The following is an 18,645-nucleotide window of genomic DNA, read 5'->3' as shown; positions in this document are numbered from 1 at the left end:
CAGTGTGGTGGGAGAGGGTGTGTCTAAATGGATGACTAAAGTGTATTTTGAGCACCTCCCACATTCTCCCGTTTTCCAGGCCGTACAGATTTGAGGCCAGGCAGCAAACCTCAGCCCTGGCCCTAAAGCGAATGGAAGTGAATTTAAAACCGAAATCACAATGTGGTTTGGATGTTTATTTGGTTTCACACAGTGATCTGTCATATTCTTGCTCCAAAGGATCAACCTTTGGCTGAAAAAAAATGTTCTGAGAATCATAAAACCGGAGAAAAATATAAATTCTGAACTGCCCCCTTGGTTTTCACCATCATCACAATATTTCGACAGCTGTAATTAAGTCTGACTCATTTTTCTAAATCTCCGATGGCTAATCCATCTCAGCGTCTTAGTATAACAAAGCAGAATTTAGTGGACTGTTGGATGTTGGCGTTTGACCCGCTAAGCAACTATTCCCAAACTAAAACCTGGCTTGTTTTGAACTCTTGACACATAGCCGTCCTTTTACTCTCATTGCTCAGGGATTGAGTCATACTGCAATGCTTTTCCCATTTTCTAATGCTGGCCTTTAGTCTTTGAGCTTCAGCTCTCATTCGTCAAGGACAGACCCAGAGCTCAGGCCCCATTAGATGGACAGAGGGGCTTTTTGGGCAGCATGCCAAAAAGCCCCCATGTTCAAGGAGCCAGAGGGTGCTGATTGACAACACCCAGCAGCCATGAGCAGGGGGTTGATGGGAAAGATGGGCAGGTCAGGGAAAGAGTTTGAGTTCTTGTGACTGCTGGGTTGGTGAGTGCACCCTGCAGCTGCAGCGCTAACAAAAAAAGACCTTACTTTCCACCCTCAGTTTCCCTCCCTAAATTTATTCTAGGGACAAGCTGTGAGTGGAACTGGATAAATTGAAGCTGTGTTGAAGAAGAAGGCAGACGCAGTAGCCGAAGGTGTCACTCGTGTTTATATGAAGCTGTCATTAGTAACACCTCTTATCTGTGCGGAGCTCACACTGTCATTATTTTAACTACACAACGCATATGTCTCTCAGTGCGACCCCCCTCCCCGTTTCTTCCATGTTCCTCTACTCTGACAGATGATCCAAACAGCCCGGCGCTGACTCACTTTACTATGCAAGCATGTTACTCCTGCAGGTTACAGATAGGCCGCATGCTTCCTCCGGTACAACTCCTCTGAAATGTCAAAGGTGAGCTCACTGTAGCCCGATGTATACACCAGCTTTCAACAGATGGTCGTATTGAGTTTCTAAAAATTTAGAACCTTGAAGGACCTGAAACTGGATAATGACTTTTGAGAGATTTGAGAAATGAAATGAGAAACATCAGGGCGTAATTGTTAAGACAAACAAACAGTTTTTGGAGCAGCAGAAACAGATGTTCCAGCCAGCCACCGAAATGCAACGGGACCAAGCCTTACAGGCTGGAGATAGGCAGGTCTGCTTCTTCTCTGAAGATGCTTTGTTTTCTCTTAATGTAATGGAAATACAGGCCTCGACTAAATATATATGTCTGTGTTCTCAGTATGATAAGGGAATGTAAACCAGTACCACACACGGTGCTTTGTAGAAAAACGGGTACTGTCCATACGGGGAAAGTTAATAAAAAATAGTTCAACAGCAGATGGACAAGAGCAGTTTGTGACACAGAAGGACACACTTTGATAGAGATTTCTACTGTAGGACAACATTAGGTACTGTAGGATCAGAGCGTAAATGTAGCTGGTAGGCTTAATGAAAAGACCAAAAGACTGCAACAGACTGCAAAATACTTTCTGTCCCGAGCCGTTAGAAGCACACCGCCAGCCTTTTTAGCCCCAAGGTCTGACGTCTGTTACTTTCTGTAGATGCCTTTTAAATATTCTATGCTCGTGATCGAGAGAGTGCGTGTGTAGCTATAATATATGTGCCTTTTAACATGATGCAGAGCACCACGTGCATGAGAGAGAACAAAAAGTTCCTCAGGAGGTTTTGACGTGGCATTTTACACAATACTCTCCTCTGGCCAAGAACAACAAATTTTCTCATAATATTCAAGCAAATACGATGAGACCCATTGTTCTGCAGCCTTGTGCTGTGTAGTGTCCTTAATGATTCCTCTGGCCCAGGGAAGATGAACTTCTGAACCGAACCCTTGCTGACAGCTCTCACAGCAAAGTGTTTCAGAACATTCGAGGGGATTTTTTTTTTTTGCATCCTCAGCGTCTTCCTGTTTGCAAGATTCATTTCTTTTTCCCTTCCTGAAACTGACCCTACTAAATATGCCTTACTTAGCCCGTCGCCTCAGCGAGGGCCCCCAAGAGTGAGAGTCTTTTCTTCTTGAATCTGTGAGCAACCACAGCTTTCTATTTCAAATGTTGAACCAATAAGTCACATCTGACATGGGTTTGCTGCGAACCAGAATGTGTGCTGCTGAAAAGCCAGCGCAAGGATCAGCAAGACTATATTAAGGCAAAACTAGTGGCTGGCACTCCCCTCCAGCTGACAAACAGGCTACTTGTTTGAAGGGCTGTTTTTCTCCCAGATCAGAGTGTGAGGCAGTGTGGGTACTGCTGCTGCCTGCCTCCGGGCCTGTGGTTATGGGTGCCATTTTGGGCCTTTGCTGCTCCAAGATTTAGCCCCTTAGTATGCAATGGAACCCCTTATTTATAAAAGATATTCAAAGTGAGCGGAGGAATCCAAGCCTGAAGGATAAAACATATGGTTAGTCCAGCCTTCTGCATTGTTCTGGGAAGCAGATACTCAGCGTACTGCAGAATATATTTCTGCCCTGTGATGAACTAAAACACATCTCTGGTTTGACTGACTTTAATCAAGTAAAAATAAATCACTGCCATCTCTTTGTGGTGCTCTTACACAGTAGCAAACACACACAAACCTACACAAACACAGCACGGAGTGAGCATATGCCATGGTTTTTGTATTATTGCTGTGTTTTGCTGTTGTCATGAGGTTGTGTTTCTCTTGGCTCCATCAGAGCATTACATCATCTGCCAAAAGCTCTTCTCACCTCCAACACTGCAGCAAAGAGCAGTCCGGACCCTAAATATGTTGCAGAGGTTTTTACGATTTGACCAAGAGCCAGAAGTGGAAACTTAGATGGGCTGTGTGTTGATGTATCACCACCAAGTTTGTTTTGTGATCACTCGATTGCCGCACAACAAGCGTGGAGTGTTACAAGGCGAGACAGATAAACATTTAGACAAACTAAATAAAGCATTTACTCACTCTGTTTAGGGCTGCATATTTATCTTTGGGTCCTCAAACTTGTACGTACAAGGGAGCTGGTTTGTTTGTTTGGGTTTTTACAAGAGATTTGTGGAGTTGGTGAAGAAGACTAATTATGTTTTAACCTTTTTACATGTGTTTGTTTTTGTTCTGCCGGCTGGCTGTGGTGTTCAGGCAACACTTTCCGTCCAATAAATCCCCCCAACCACCCACATACCCCCCTCCAGTGAACATACGGCCATCGCTCCATTATATTTGCAGACTCAATTTATCATTCCGAGAAATGAAAATACTCTGTGTCTACTTCTTTCTCACGCCTCTCAAGTGACAAGCAAAGAAGAGGCAAACACCCTGATAGCAACCCAGTTTTATTTCTGCTTGGTTTGTAATTCTGACTTTGCAAAACTGAGTTTCTTGTTAGTATCTATTTGGAAACCCTGTCATTTTGTTTTTGTTGCACATGCCTGAAATTACATTATTTCATATATGTTTTAGTTTGAAAGTGCTTTTGGTCGGCAGCCAGGGACCTATCAGGAAGAGACTGAACAGAAGCTGTTGCCTGCGTCTTCGCGGCTTGTTGCCGTAGAGACTCGGGCAGTGATGGATTCCAGGAGAGTTAGGGAGCGACAAGAGACTGAGGGAAGAAGGGGTGGGGGCAGCTGGATCAGATCACAGTATGCCCGTAGTTCACAGCCCACAGACCAGCATTTTAAAACACAGATAGTGAGATAGTGCCTTTACTCCCCCAGAGAAGGTGGACATTTTCTAGGCGTTTGGCAAACTTGAAAATTTTTCGCTCCCCTGCATCACCGTGTTTCCGATCATCTCTCTAATCAAGACTGATATTGAGGAATGTGAATCTGTGGCCTCCTCTTCTTCGGTGCCACGGCTGCACAATCCCAGCTCCCCTCTCCTGCCTGGCGTGATGAATCAGACTGTTGGCACATGTTGGAGATCAGTGTTATAACACACCCTGCAGGCAAGATGGCCTTCTTGTGCATTCCTCCTTTCCATCAGAATTACCTTTTCGTCTCAGCAGACGTTCCCCTGTGGGCTGAAAAGCCTGTGAAATCAGCCGGAAGGGCCCAGAGAGCTCCAACAATGAGGAAGGGTTGTTAGTTACATGCGCTTTGCAAAAGGTCTTGAGGTGGCCTTGTATGGTGGCGATACCCGGGGATCTGTTTCCAGTGTCCGAGACTGCTATTGAGTTTCGCCCCTGTGGTTAATCCCGCTGTTCAGGATCTTGGGAAACAACTATACCTCCCCACCCTCCTGGCCCTCCCCCTCACAGATTCCCAGGAAAAACAAGGCATTGCAGAACAATCTCCAATTAAGATGGGTCTTACATACTGTACCATTCAGTCCCCACTCTCTCGCCCCTCTGTCTCGATCTTTCTACCTCCCTCCCTTTCTCCCCCCTCTCAGTTCTCCGTTTGTGTCCTCGGCCAACAAGCCTCAGGGCAGAATTAGCGCTGTCTCCCAGGTCCCGGCCCTGGCACTTTGGGAGGGTTGGGCTTTGGTGAACGGAGATGTTGGGGGGGTGTAGGAGGTGAAGGGAGGGGTGGATGTGTGTCCTTGGTAAACAGGGCTTTGTGGGATGTGACTGTCTGATCCCCGGGGGCCTCTCCTTTCATTCCTCCCCTCTTCTGATCCCACACCACGGCCGTGTTGTCAGGGCTGAGGCGTCTCTGGGTTCTGGGACCCGCATGGCCCTGTTGCTACCCCTGTGCGCCTCCTTGGGCTCCTTATTCTCTGTCCTCTCCCAGACACAGAGAGACGGTAGCACACTGTCCTTGAAGATGTATCTCATTTGTCTTCCGCAGTCACACTCAGTTTAAATGATTTATTAAGGAGACTTGCATTAACTTTCTGCAGGATGTCAGGTTCAGACAAGGGCAGTCATTTTGTATTATGGATGGACTAAACCGTTCAAATGTCATTTTCTCATTGTAAAACAAAAATCCCCCCGTGACCCCCCTCCCCCAACCTCCAACTAATTCCCTTATTTGATTCCAAATCATGTCTCTCTTTCTCTCCCCTTCTTTAACTCACTCTCCTTCTCTAAGTCTGTCCGACTTTTAATAACGTCTCAGTCTTTAATCAGACAGAGTTAGGCCATACCAAAGACCCAGCGTTTCCACTCATTAGTTTCCTCTGTTTCCCCGGGCTGCCTCATTGGGCTCACCCCAACCAACAGAAGAAGCCCATAATGGTCTCCTTGAGTCTCTTCTCTCGGGAGGCTCTTCCCAAGTTCTTGGGTCAAGATGAATGTAGCTGGGCTGAATCATCAGTCAGTTTTGGCAGACGTGGATACGCGCTCAGCCATTATCTGTGCGTCTATCTCTGAGCCAAATAAAGAAGGGAGGAGAAATGAGTCGGGGCTTGGCAACTTCTCACCTCCCAGTGAATGTTTCACCTCTTTTTACCCCCATCTTCTTTTACTCTCAAAGCACTTTTCTTTCTATTTTCTCTCCCCGCCCATTGCCTCTCATCTTTTTGTTTTGAATTTATCTCCCATCTCTTGTATGTGTGTCTTTCTGTGTGTCTGTCTCTCACTCTCTCTCTCTCTCTCTCTCTCTCTCTCACTCTCTCTCTCTCTCTCTCTCTCTCTCTCTCTCTCTGTGGAGCTGAGGAATGTATGTGCTGCAGATCCTCTGTCCGTGAGATGTGGGGCGAGTGCAGACAGGTTGGGGTATAGCATGTGAATCAGCCTCAGCGCACAGGTCAGATTAGACCATCATACCAGAAATGACTTGCTCTTTCTCTTACACCCCACTGCTCCCTTTATCTCGTATTTATCTCTAACTCAGAGCTTCATTCCATTCCAGGCATTTGTTACAATTCTCTCTTTTTTGAAGATTAATCTCTCTGATAAATCAGATTTATAGCCCTCCAGTATTGATTGCAGAAGCAGTCGGGATTGCTCCCTGTTTTCAGATTAGTGTTGGTGCTGCTTCGTGATGTTTGTCGTTGACTTTTATTTAGCTGTGCAGTCTTGTGAAGTGGAGGGGCCAGGCCCATGCCTCAGTCAGCAGCACCAGTTGTGACCTGTTCTTCCTCTGCCCTCCAGGTCTTTGATGCTCTGCCGCATTGCTTTTGTCCCTGTTTACCCAATATGACAAGGATGTGGGCCAGCCCCACATGCGGGCAGATGGGGCTTTAAGTATTTCCTGCAGAGAAGAGGCCAAAAAGAAGCGCAGGTGCTAACCCCCCTAGAACTCAAACCCCTTTCCCTTCCCTGAGGGCCGCCTGTCAGTGTGTTTATTTTCTCCTGTGTCATCACCAGGGATCTCCCTTGTCCTACAAGGGGATATATGGTGCCATTCCCATGTCTGAGTATTGTTTTACTACCATGATGGATAAATAAAGGTGCTGCCTCTCAACGTTATATCTTTACTATGGACTCCTCTGGAAGGAGCATGACTACAAAAAATCCTAAAGGTGCAAAGATTGAATGAGGGACACATGCTGTCTAAGAAGGCTGTTTTTTTCTGGCTTTCACACACTTAAGCCAGGTGTCAGTCAAACATTTCCCAAACATACATAGGTTAACCCCCACACCCAAAAAAAATAGGAACCTTTCCACTTGAACTCACTGACACTAACCTCATTTATTTTCATAAACTGTCCCTGTGTCTGTATATCAGCTTTCAACAGTGCAGTATGTTTTGTATGCTGGATGTCTCTTCAATTTATAGCTGGACGATCCCGCCTTGAGAATGGCCATGCATCTACAACATAAGTGCAAAAACAGAGGGTAATACAAGATCAGATTTGGGATAGGAGGAGGAAATCTGGAACACAGGATTTTCCCCCCTTAAATAGTGTAGTCTGGAGTTTTGAGAAGGAAAGCAAAGTGGTGAAGGAGTGTGCTGGCCGCTGATCAACATTGGACCAGAGGAGACGGCTCTCAGGCCAATCAGACCTCAGTTGACAGGGACTTCCCCTTTGTCAAAGGGCCATTCCAGCTTTTGTCTGGGCGTCTGCTCAGGAAGAAGCGGGACTTGCCTTTCCATGCAGCCGATGCTGCCAGCATCGGGACGACTCTGTGATGAGGGATACAAGATATCCTCACAGTGTCTGTCTCCACTGAGGCGGCTTCATGGTGGCGGATGTCAGAGGAAAGCCAAACAGATAAGAGGCAGGAATTATGCCCCTGAGTTTCCTCGTTGAGCCAGATCGATGGGCCAGATAGGCAGCTGTGTGTGTGTGTGTGTTTACACAAGGGCACCCAGTCGGAGCTGTAGTGCCCAACTGCTACGCCCACTGGGAGGAAGTAACTGGTTAAAATAAGAAAGAGACAGAAAGGTGGATACAGAGAGAGGGAGTTTCAGAATCAGCTCCAGTTTCACATTATACCTTGTGCCAAGGTGCCTGCGCTTGGCTGTGCATTTTTATACTGCTGTTGTTATTATTGTAATTATATATCATTATTCCGGCAGAGAGAGAAAGATAGTTTCCACTGATGACATGGGGGCAGTGTGCAGGGCCTGTTGCAACTCGTGGGATGAAGAAATGCTATAGCCTGCAAGATGTGGGTTTGATCTGCTTGAATGAGCATGCACACACAAACTGGAGCCTGAAATGCAGATTGTACCACACATGCATAATGTATGTTGAATCCTAAAGTCATAGATACAGATTGTTGTCCAGTCAGAATCTAACTATTCAGAAAGTAGCATGATTGTTTTTGTTAATTGTTTTTTTGTGTTTTTTTGTTTTCAATCACTTTTACACCTGTTTTGTGTGGAATGTTTGGTGTGTAAAAGCAGTGAAAATGTGTGTGTGAGTGAAACCGAGAGCTGGAGGTGACCTCTGGGGGCTGGTCCAGGGCCACCAGACACCCGCTGGTCCACCCTCTCTCTCTGCTCTTCCCTGTCCTTTGACCTCAGGGTGAGAAGGGGGCGTGAGCCAGGAGCTGGGAGAGTTTATTATTTCCTGCCTCTTCTCTCCTCCTCCTCCTCTCAGGATGCCCTCAAAGAGTCAGAGAGCAAGATGAAGAGAGCTAGAATGAGTACATGGATAAAGCATCTGTGTCTCATTGGTGAGATCATAGAGGAACAAACATCCAATGAGCATCTCTCAGAACTAGCTTAGAATCAATTAGTCAATCGACAGAAAAGAAATTGATAATAGTGATGATTAGAGTCCAGGGCATTTATCAAGCAAAAATGCAGAACATTAACTTGTTCCAGGTTGTCAGATGTAAAGATGTGCTGCTTCTCTCTATTTTATGTATTTGTAAATGAATTGTCTTTTGCAATTTCAAGGGTCACCTTCGAATCCAATAAATTGTAACTCATTGCAGCCCTGCTCGAAACAGTTACCCACAGGGACACACTTCATTTTCTAGCCGTACTGCAGCCTTTAGAGGAGGCTAAACAAACTGACCTGCTTGAGTGTCAAGCAGATGAAACAATGTTAGAATCAGCGTTAGAAACCTGTTCAGCCACACCGATCCCACCCAGACATCATCCTTTTAATTTGACCTACCCTTCAGCCCAGGTCGACCCTGCCACTAACGTCTGCGAGCCTCCGAAGCGCAAGTGTGAATATCCCAGCTGGACGGCCATTGTCCCTCTGGCCTCAGGCTCAAACCCTGGTAACCAACCAGGAACCTGGGATCAAAGCTTGCCCGGATTACTCTTAGAAAAAGAAGGAGGAGGTGCCGCAGTTGGAGGGGGTCAGGTTGAAAAGGATAGAGGAATGCTCCTAATTACGTGCCCTCCAGTGTGTCTGGGCCTGCACTTCAGGCTACAGTGAACCTATGAGGAAGCAACACAGTGTGACAAGAGAGTGATATTAAGAGTGAGGCGACAGTCTCTCCACGGCCACTCCATTAGCGGGAGATCTCAGCGGCTCAGTGGGAGAAAGAGGCAGGGGGGCAAAGAGGTTGGGCATTCCAGCCCCCGTGGAGACACTAAAGTGGGTGAGATCAGGGGAGAGGATGGGAGTTGCAGATCAAGGAGTGTGTAAAGAGGATGTGTCGTGAAGATTAGAAGGATTGTGGCACAGGATTCATTTGGAAACTAATAGATTTTGTTTTCCCACTCAGATCCACCTCTGAAATCCTCCTCCAGCTTGTTTTGTCATTTATTTCCGTCTCACCTCTTCTTTTGCTCATGCCGACGCTGTCATGTTTCCTCGCAGAGCTCTCGTTTGATGTGTTTCTCCTCTCTTCTGTGTGTCGCAGGTTTGCTGAACAGACAAAGGCGTACGCGCTGGGCAACACGGCTGCTGGAAGGGGTCAATGTGCACCATGGACAGTGGCCTAAGGGTCCTCCTGTCCACTGTGCTGTGTCTCAGCCAGTCCCTGCTTATCGGCTGCTCATGTAAGTTGTCGTCTTACTCTCAGCTTAACAGATGGAAGCGTTGTGATCCCCTTTCAAAAAACAATTTGCTTAAATAACAAACCCTTATTTTTATATTAACAATTGAGCAAATGGTTGTGTAATGTAGAAAGGTGTCCATCACAGTAATGACAGCACAAAGATAATCAGCAGCTCTAAGCAGCTCTCATGCATTCAATCATCAGTTTCTATCGCTGACATGGCAGCTGTTAGATAGTAAATATTGGACTTGCATTCATCAGGTGGCCATAAACATGACTTTATTTCAGCCTGTTTCCTGCTCCCAAGTGGCCAAAAAACAAATGATCGCATCTTTAAAAGTGAAGATAATTTTTATCCTCTTTTTGCTTTGAAACATATAGTTTTGGAGCAGGTCTATCCTGTCGTACACTGGAATGCTGAAGAAGCAAAACGCACTATTGCCATCACAGCAGGCAAAACATGCGCTGGTGCGTCCTGAAAGTCAAACTGAATCAGGAAAAAGGATGGAGACATCACCTCTAGACACAATGGTTTTACCTTTAACTTTTAATAAAAATGTAAATGCTGCATTTGTTAAGTCAATGAAAACAATTTGGCTTTGTATTAACGTCCGATACCATATTGGCTATTATTCAATTGTCAGAATAATACATCATAATATAAATTTCACATTATCAGCCAATTATTTATTGGTACCGATATGTATTGTTTATCCTAAATACATTTTTTATTACCTGCAATAATAGGGCTGCAACTAAGGATTATTTTCATCATTGATTAATCTCTTAAATATTTTCTCCATAAATCGGTAAATATAGTCAGTTTACTGCCATAGAGGAGTAAATAAACCTTGCATATAAGAAGCTGAAATCAGAGAAATGGCTTTTTCTTTTTAAACAATTACTTATTCATTTTGTTAATCGATTGTCAAAATAGTTGGCAATTAATTCCTGTTCAGAAAAAGTGTGTCCATTGTTTTGTTATGGATGGAGGCAAAAACCTATCTGCCTGAGAAAAATGTGTTTAGCAAAGAGGGCTAACCAAGAATTTCTAACAAAATACTGAAACTGTTTTTCTCTGCTCCTCTCTCCTCACCAGCTCAATATCCCTCTTTCCTCTCTGAGCCTGCCTCCTTGGTTCAGAGTCAAGGCTCTGTCGCTCGTCTGCGCTGCTTAGTAAGTCCTCCATCAGCTGTGGTTTCCTGGCGCTTCAAAGACCGTCCCCTGGACCAGGACACCCTGCCTGGTGTGGAGCTCAACGAGGGCTCCCTCACCATCTCCTCCCTTAAGCCCGGCCATGTTGGCGTCTATCAGTGTGTGGCACGCTTAGACCATGGGTCGGCAATCGCCAGCCGCCTGGCACGTGTGGCCATAGCAGGTACGGATACAGATAATTACTCTTTTGTGCATACATCTACTCACTTCAAAGCCGAGGGGTAAAAAAAGAGAGGAAGTTGCCTTGAGAAAAGGAAGGCCATTTTGTGAGTGTTGAACACTTAGAAAGAATGCCTTTCCTCGGCTGCCTGCTGCTGAGTGGCGGAGGGGAAGGAAGCAGTAGGAGTTTTTACTCAGGCACCCTTCCAAATGCCTCTTGACCGGTATCCTTAATGAGCCTTGGGCTTTCCTGTGTGGTGTGTTATGTTCCTGCTGGGATGCTGCTTGCTTTTGGACACTACACTAAGGGGTCGACCCTGATCTGGAACTGTATCAGGCCTGAATAGAATCACTCACTGCAACAATAAACAGTCGCAGTGATCCAACACAAACAGCTCAAGTAGCGCTGTCCGCCTTTGTTCTTGACTGTGCTCATACTCAGCTCATATGAAATGTCCAATAGTCTCCCTAACTGATGGAGTCTTCATTTTCTCTGTCTCTGCAGAAATATCAGAATATGAAGACGGCAGGCGGAGGTCATTATCAGTGCAGGAAGGCAGTTCTGTTCTTATAGAGTGCCCTCTGCCGCACAGCGTCCCTCGAGCCCTTCCAAGACTGAGAGTGCGAGGGGAGCGGATAGAAGCGTCAACAGGTGTGTGACCAGAAAAAAAATGTGAACTTTGTGTCATTGTGTCTTGAATAAATCCTTTCCCAGTGGTTGGCAATTCAACGATGTATACTGTGAGACACTTGAATTTCAAAGATTTGCTGTACTTTCCATAATGTTAATATTTCTAATTGTATTAGGACATGACAGGCAGTTTAGGAAAATAATTTCGACATAATTTATAAGGGGTTTCTCATGGAATTTGGGAATTTGGCAAATCATACGTGTTCACTTGGTAATTTTAACTATACATTTTTTCTCTTTTTATATTCCAGAAAATTATATTTACCGTGCTCATGATGCAACACACATACATGCATACATACACACACACACACACACACACACACACACACACACACACACACACACACAATCTTGATAATAACACTGCTGTTTCCCTCTCTTTTCAGACAACTATTTAGTCCTCCCATCTGGAAACCTCCAGATTATCTCTGTTTCAGACCAGCACCAGGGCATGTATAAATGTGGTGCATTCAACCCTGTTACTGGGGAAACTGTCATGCAGCCTCATGGTACTAAGCTGTCAGTGAAACGTAAGTCTGATGACATTTCATTTGAAGATTCTGAAGTTTCCCAGCTCAGCTGAATGCTCTCTTATTAACTCGGTTCATTTGTTTGTTTAGATTCAGACTCCTCCCCCCCAGTGCGAATAGTTTACCCCACCACCGCAACGACCGTTTTGGTGCAGCAGTCAAAGCCGCTGACGTTGGAGTGTATCGTGTCTGGTAGTCCTACACCGGCAGCCACATGGTTTAAGAACGGTAAGGAGGTCACTCTGGGGCCTTCTCACCACCGACAGCACAACAACCTGGCCTTTGTTGCGGTGACGAGGAGTGATGAAGGGAGTTACACCTGTGCTGCTGAGACCACGCAGGGGCCTGTGATCAGCGCTAACTATACTGTGAATGTTCTTGGTAAGAAAAACACAATAAAAAGGGTGTGTCGGGGTGCGGGGATCGTTTGCAGAAGACTCCCTGGTGGTGATGTTAATCGTCCTCTCTTCCACAGAGCCAGTGTCTATCACCGAGGGCCTGACCAACCAGCTCGTCTCTCCTGGCTCCTCCGCTCGTTTTACCTGCATAGCGACAGGAAACCCTTCCCCAAACGTCACCTGGCTGTTCAACGCTGATCCCATCACCCCATCGCGCCGATTTCAGATCTCTGGAGCCTCACTTGTTATTACAGACGTGACACCGCAGGATGAGGGCGTGTTTCAGTGTCTGCTGGACAACGGGATTGGCTCCGCACAGTCAAATGGAATCCTTACGACGGAATCTGGTTTGTACAAGTCACCTTTAATTCATTTGTTACTTGGCTTTAATGTGGAGTTATCTCAACTCAGCCTGTATCATAAAAAAATACATATTTTCCTGGGACACAAAAAAGGCATGCAACAGGAGATGACATGTCCAAGATGGTGCCCCTTTTTTGGGCAAGATGTCCCAAGACCTCCTCTTTCATTGTTGATTAATCTGACAAACAAATTTTATGTGCTGATAAATGATAATCAAAATACAATCCTACTGTTCCCAACATTTCATTTTGAGAATTGCCACTTGTTACAAAATTGGTCGCCAGTGTTGGGAAGGGTTAAGAGGATCTCTGTTGGCCTGCGCGTACAGTATCTGCGGGGAGTCCTTGCTCTTTGAGAGTGAATGTGTGTGTGTTACTGAGGGCTGGTAGGAGAAGCTTAGCCAAGGCCGCCCTCCTCCTGAGCCTTGAACTGAGCTTGAGCGTGAGAGTGAGCTTTGTGCACGCCGTCGGGGATAAGCCCCCGGACACTGGAATGTAAGGAGTAGCCGTGGAGGGTTATGACGAGGACCAGACCACCCAGCTGTCAACATCATACACAACTGCCTTTTATTTATTAACACATCACAACCCCCCACCACCACCACCACCACCACTCTCCCCAAGCCTCCCCTCTTCTCCCTCCACAGCCACTCTACGCCAGGGCCCCATTCCTCAGCTTGCCCCTCCATCTGTAGAATGATTAATACAGCTACATGTGGTACATTGGGAGGTTTCATTGCAAAAGTTTGCTCCAGACTACAGAATGAAGAATGATATTTAATATCTTTTGCGGCAGATATACACAAAACAGATTATGAAGCTGATAAGTAGGATATGGCCAGCAGAGGTAAACACTCTGAGGTCAGTTTGTGTCCAGTTGTTTTTAGGTACCAGGCACCACAGCTTATTGAATGCCCTTTGCATTCAAAGTCAGCAGTTTGTGAGTAGTCTGTTATTATTAGTAATTCATCACCGAGAGCGACCTGAAGTACCTTTGGTTTTCTGTTTGGTATTGTTGTTTCCATCACCATGACAACTCCTTGCTTTCCTCCATTAAGTGAGATGTACCACAGGGTAGATGTATTGTCCTAATTCTGCCACGTGATTGGCTCTCCTGGCTCCCACTACAAATCTAGCAGCAAATGCTGAAATGACTAAATTCTTACATTGATTTCCTGCCTTTGATTACATACCTCACATTGTTGTCCATTGAATATCTTTGACTTTTGGGCTGCTAAAGTCTGAAGCCATAACTTTTTTCATTATTTTCAGTCATTTTCTAAAGTCAATGATTAACCGATAAATTGTTCTTAGAAATAGCCATTAGTTTCTAAGGAAAGAGCTGTTGTGACGTCCAAGCAGTCAGTCAGGTATATAAAACATACATGCACTTATCCTCCAATAAGCCGAGCTCTGTCCAAACTGAGGCTCTCGTCTCTGCTGGTAATTCCCCATAATTTACTATCACATTTACCCCCAGGTGTTCATCTCTAATGGACTGACCTTTTTCTGGGAAGGACCTGGCAGCGTATCTCGGTCCAGGTGTAGTGGCACTTACTCAAAAAATATCAGCCCTCTCTATGAGAATGGTGTAGATGCCTGGCCTTAATTGCCTCCTCCTGTATCAGTGTGTTGGAGGAGGAGCCCCTGCTGTGGTTAAGCTCTGAGTCAGAGCGGTGGAGAGGGGCAGAGGGAGGGAACGAGCAGGAGAGTGTGTTGGACTGCCTGTAATGCTGGGGTCTGATTCCCCCGGTATTTTAATGGTTGGCGTGTGGAATGTGTGGCAGCTGGCCGCAGTCCCGGGATCAGGTCTAGTGTTACCAGCTCCAGGCTTGTTTGTTTTACAAACTGAACCGGTGCCGCACACAAAACAGCCCGAAACTGGACCCAAGACCTTGCAGCGTGCCCCTGTGGCAAGCCTCGCTGTTTTAACCTCCTTACTCACTTGTTTAGGTTTTAATATTCAATTATGGTGCTCTTTGACCTCAGTGGTGTGGCTCAGAGTCGAGCGGTCCCTGCTCTTGTGGGTTTCGCTCAGTGTCCTCCAAACGTCTGTGAAAAATTCCACCCGGGCTCTGCCAAACCGGTGTCAACCGTAATAAGGCTCCCAGCTTGTATGATTCGCCCAGGTGGACCGCTCTGGCGATGATTTAATGAAAAAACAAAACAAAGCATGACTATGTAGTGCTGCAGAGATCCAGGTTTTTCTTGTTATTTTATGTAGATTGAAAAGGCTCGTTCCAAGTGAAAAACTTTCCAGCACTGGTCGTCCTCTGTGGGCCACCTTAGTCACTGACTGAGTAACTTGGTTGCCATGGCTTCAACTTTTATTACATTGTGCTTTTTCCAGTGGTGTGGTTCAAAAGTCAACACAACTGATATCCAGATTTTTAATTAAGAAACTCAACATTAAACAATAAAAAAGGCGAGCATAAAAAATAGAAATTTACCAGTGCATTAATTTATCTTATACAGGAGATACTGTAAGTTTTTTTTACATTGTAATGTTCATATTTGATTGATCAGTTACATTTAAGAATGCAACAATATTGTGATACAATAATGTAACAATATATGACTATAATATAAGAACTGAAAAATGAAACTGAAATCTAAAATCAAAATCACGTTTATTGCCATAATAAATAAATACATCGAAGAAAGGCTATTTAACAGGAAGCGTTTTATTGCACGTTCTCCATTAAGAACCAATGAACAAAAACATCTTTTTCAGCTTCGATAAAGCATTGTATATCTGACTGAGCTGGGATCTGACTCTAATTCTTTTGGAACTACTCTTGATTACTCTCCCTGACAGGTCCACAGCTGAGCTCCACTGCCGATGTGCTGCTGGATGCTTTACCATCGCTCCACCCCATGCAGAGCGACGAGGGCCACGAGCGCTTCCTGACCGAAGAAGAAGACAACGACGCGGTCAACGAGCCGGCCAACAGGAGTAGTGACCGCCCCACTCCAGAGGCGCCGATCATCATCAGTCCCCCTCAAACTCACAAGCCTGATATATACGACCTGGAGTGGAGGGCTGGGCGGGATGGAGGGAGTCAAATCAACGCCTATTTTGTCAAATACCGTAAGGTGAGGGAAGAATACACACTGCCATGTTTCACTTCTATTTTGCCATTGTCTTAAAGACAGATTTTAGTTTTACCACAAACACGTGACTTTTCCCTGAAGTGTTTTGCCAAAAAACAACTGCGAAAGGGTGAATTTAATTTGCTCATTAAATAAAGGAAGCTGGGGCCAGGACCTGTACTGACTGAAAGTTTGGTTATTTCCTGATTAAAATTCTGTGTCTGCTTCAGTAGTAAGCTCACTCTGACTATAAAACTGCAGCGATACTAGTTAAGTCTTTTTTTGGCAGCAGGACTCTGAGCTGGAACTGTGACAGAAATCTCACAGAGGTTGTTCCTGAGGCCGTTCCCTGTCGTTATTCATGCTTGGAAAGAGACTTAACTGTGGAGGATTGTGGGCCGACATATGATTTTGTTTTTCCCTCTGTCATTTTTACTCATGTGTTTGTGTTTGTGTATGTGTGTGGCCGTCTGTCTGCATCTCTGTGTGTGTCAGGTCGATGAAATGGGAACAGTTGTGGGGAGTTGGCATACAGTTCGTGTCCCTGGCAGTGAGAAGACCCTGCGTCTGTCGGAGCTTGAATCCTCCAGTCTCTATGAGGTGCTGATGGTGGCTCGAAGTTCAGCAGGCGAAGGTCAGCCAGCCATGCTCACCTTCCGCACCGGCAAGGGTCAGTCCAACCTCAGGCTCTCAACAAAAAAAATGCTCTTTAAAACAGCTGTTAAAGCGTCTTTTTCGGCAAATTCAGTCATCAAATAAGTCATCGAGACAATTTCTTTTGTGTATGAACGAGATATCGGAGATATACCGGAGAGTCGCTAACAGACGGCCGGAATTACGCTTTAATAGCAATGCACCTTCACTTTCTGTGTGTATTAGGCTGTGTAGTGTTTCTTGTGGTATTCTTGGGGATATCTGGCCACTGGAAGACCCCACTTTGCCACTTTTCCAACAAAAGTACAATAGAAAGAGGACCATTTTCAGCTGCCTAAGACATCAGCAGTAAACGTCAGGTTTTTCAGCTCTTCTGAGTTAAAGAGCATCTGGTTGTTTTTGAACTCCAGATTTTGCACCAACATTAAACAGACATCCAGGAAGAAATTTATCGGAGGAGAAGCAGAAACATGCATCTCATTCTCCAGAGATAGCAATCTCATGAGAACAGAAAAATTTGCAAAGCACATTACATTTTCGAGTTAGAAAATATCCCCAAGCTTTTTGGGGTGATATTTGTGATTTTACCTTCAGGGCAAAATCCATATAATCACATGTTTGTGATTCATGCAACAGGAAGCACAACAATGTTTTTTTTGTTTTTCTTTTAACCAAGCTAACTTTGGGCACAAGAACCTGGCAAAAAATGAGTTTACAGTTTTTGTGGACCGAGGGACGTTAATAACTGAAGTAGAAGCAGATGAGACAAGACATGAATTTTGGTTTGGTTTGGATTATTTATGGATATAGAAAGACAGAATAAGAATCCAAGGGATTACATGTAAAAGCAATGAACACATTTTTCCATCATGGTCCCTGATAGAAAAGGACAGGACATAGAACACATGCAAACAAAAACAGCCCCCAAGGGTTAAAAACAACAACAACAACCACACATCAAAATACCAGATATAATGCAATAAATTACCAGGCCCCAGTCCTGAATCTATTTTTCCTAATTACCCACTTTATTCCACAAATAGACACTAACTTTTTGTTTAAAAAAGCCATTTAACTTTTAAGTGGAAGCGTGCATGTGCATGTTGAGTGTGCATTACATTTCATTTTGCTGACGCTTTTATCCAAAGCAACTTCCATTCACACCTGTGCACAGCACAGGGAGCAATTTGGGGTTCAGTGTCTTGCCCAAGGACACTTCGACATGTGGACCAGAGGACAGGGGGGATCTTTGGTGTGGGGAACACTCCTACCTACCCCCTGAGCCACATCCACCCATCAAAATCTGAGATCCCAAGTGCTTAGGGGCTACCCCATTAATGAAGTTGAACATTTGATTGACTTTAAGTTGTTCAACCCTAAGCTTTACAGCTCCACCCTCTAAAACTCATTAATTCAAACACGATACCTAGAGGGTTAAGACAGTCTGAAACGGATCATGTTGTTTTTCATAACCTGCATCTTATGGGTGGATTAACCCTTTCTATGTCCAATTATAAAGTACAATCATAATGATCAGTATGATAATCATAGTGAATGACTTTCAAGCATTTTTTGTGTTTATTTTTGAGACAAATAGAAAGAACAACCACAAATGTGAAAAAAATGCTATACCACAGTAGTGTTTACAAAATGTTTCCTGTTCAGAAATATGTAAAATAGCGTACTTCCAGAAACCACAGATATGATTGTATCCGAAGGGTGGTTCTTTTACAAAAAGGTTCTGGACCAAAGCAACGCCAACCAGTCCAAAACCAGACTCGCCAGAGCGTCTTCACCTCCCTAAGAAATATTTGACTTATCCTGGCTACGTGGCCTGTTTAAACTACAAAATGACTGCTCTTTAATCTTTACTTCATAGTCAATTCAGTGTGATCAGCACGAGGCTTCTGTTCACATCGCACACTCGCAACTAAGCAACAACACAGCTCAGTGTAACTGCAGTGTTGTCAAGTGGAAAC

At 44.9% G+C, this 18,645-nt stretch overlaps 1 protein-coding gene across 1 annotated transcript in view; it reads left to right on the top strand.

Annotated features, from left to right (window-relative positions):
• The window catches only part of cdon (cell adhesion associated, oncogene regulated), a 33,852-nt gene that overhangs the window by 3,521 nt on the left and 11,686 nt on the right, over positions 1-18,645 (top strand). Inside the window, exons 2-9 of the mRNA XM_083914075.1 lie at positions 9,424-9,562; positions 10,661-10,939; positions 11,441-11,587; positions 12,016-12,159; positions 12,250-12,540; positions 12,635-12,904; positions 15,738-16,015; positions 16,508-16,682. Coding sequence (XP_083770201.1) covers positions 9,481-9,562; positions 10,661-10,939; positions 11,441-11,587; positions 12,016-12,159; positions 12,250-12,540; positions 12,635-12,904; positions 15,738-16,015; positions 16,508-16,682 — 1,666 coding nt within the window. The 5' untranslated portion in view covers positions 9,424-9,480. The remainder of the gene's footprint in view (positions 1-9,423; positions 9,563-10,660; positions 10,940-11,440; positions 11,588-12,015; positions 12,160-12,249; positions 12,541-12,634; positions 12,905-15,737; positions 16,016-16,507; positions 16,683-18,645) is intronic.

Source organism: Echiichthys vipera, assembly GCF_963691815.1.
Source record: "Echiichthys vipera genome assembly, chromosome: 5".
NCBI lineage: Eukaryota > Metazoa > Chordata > Actinopteri > Perciformes > Trachinidae > Echiichthys > Echiichthys vipera.
Note: the sequence above shows the minus strand (reverse complement) of the source record. Positions and strands in the feature narration are given on the sequence as shown.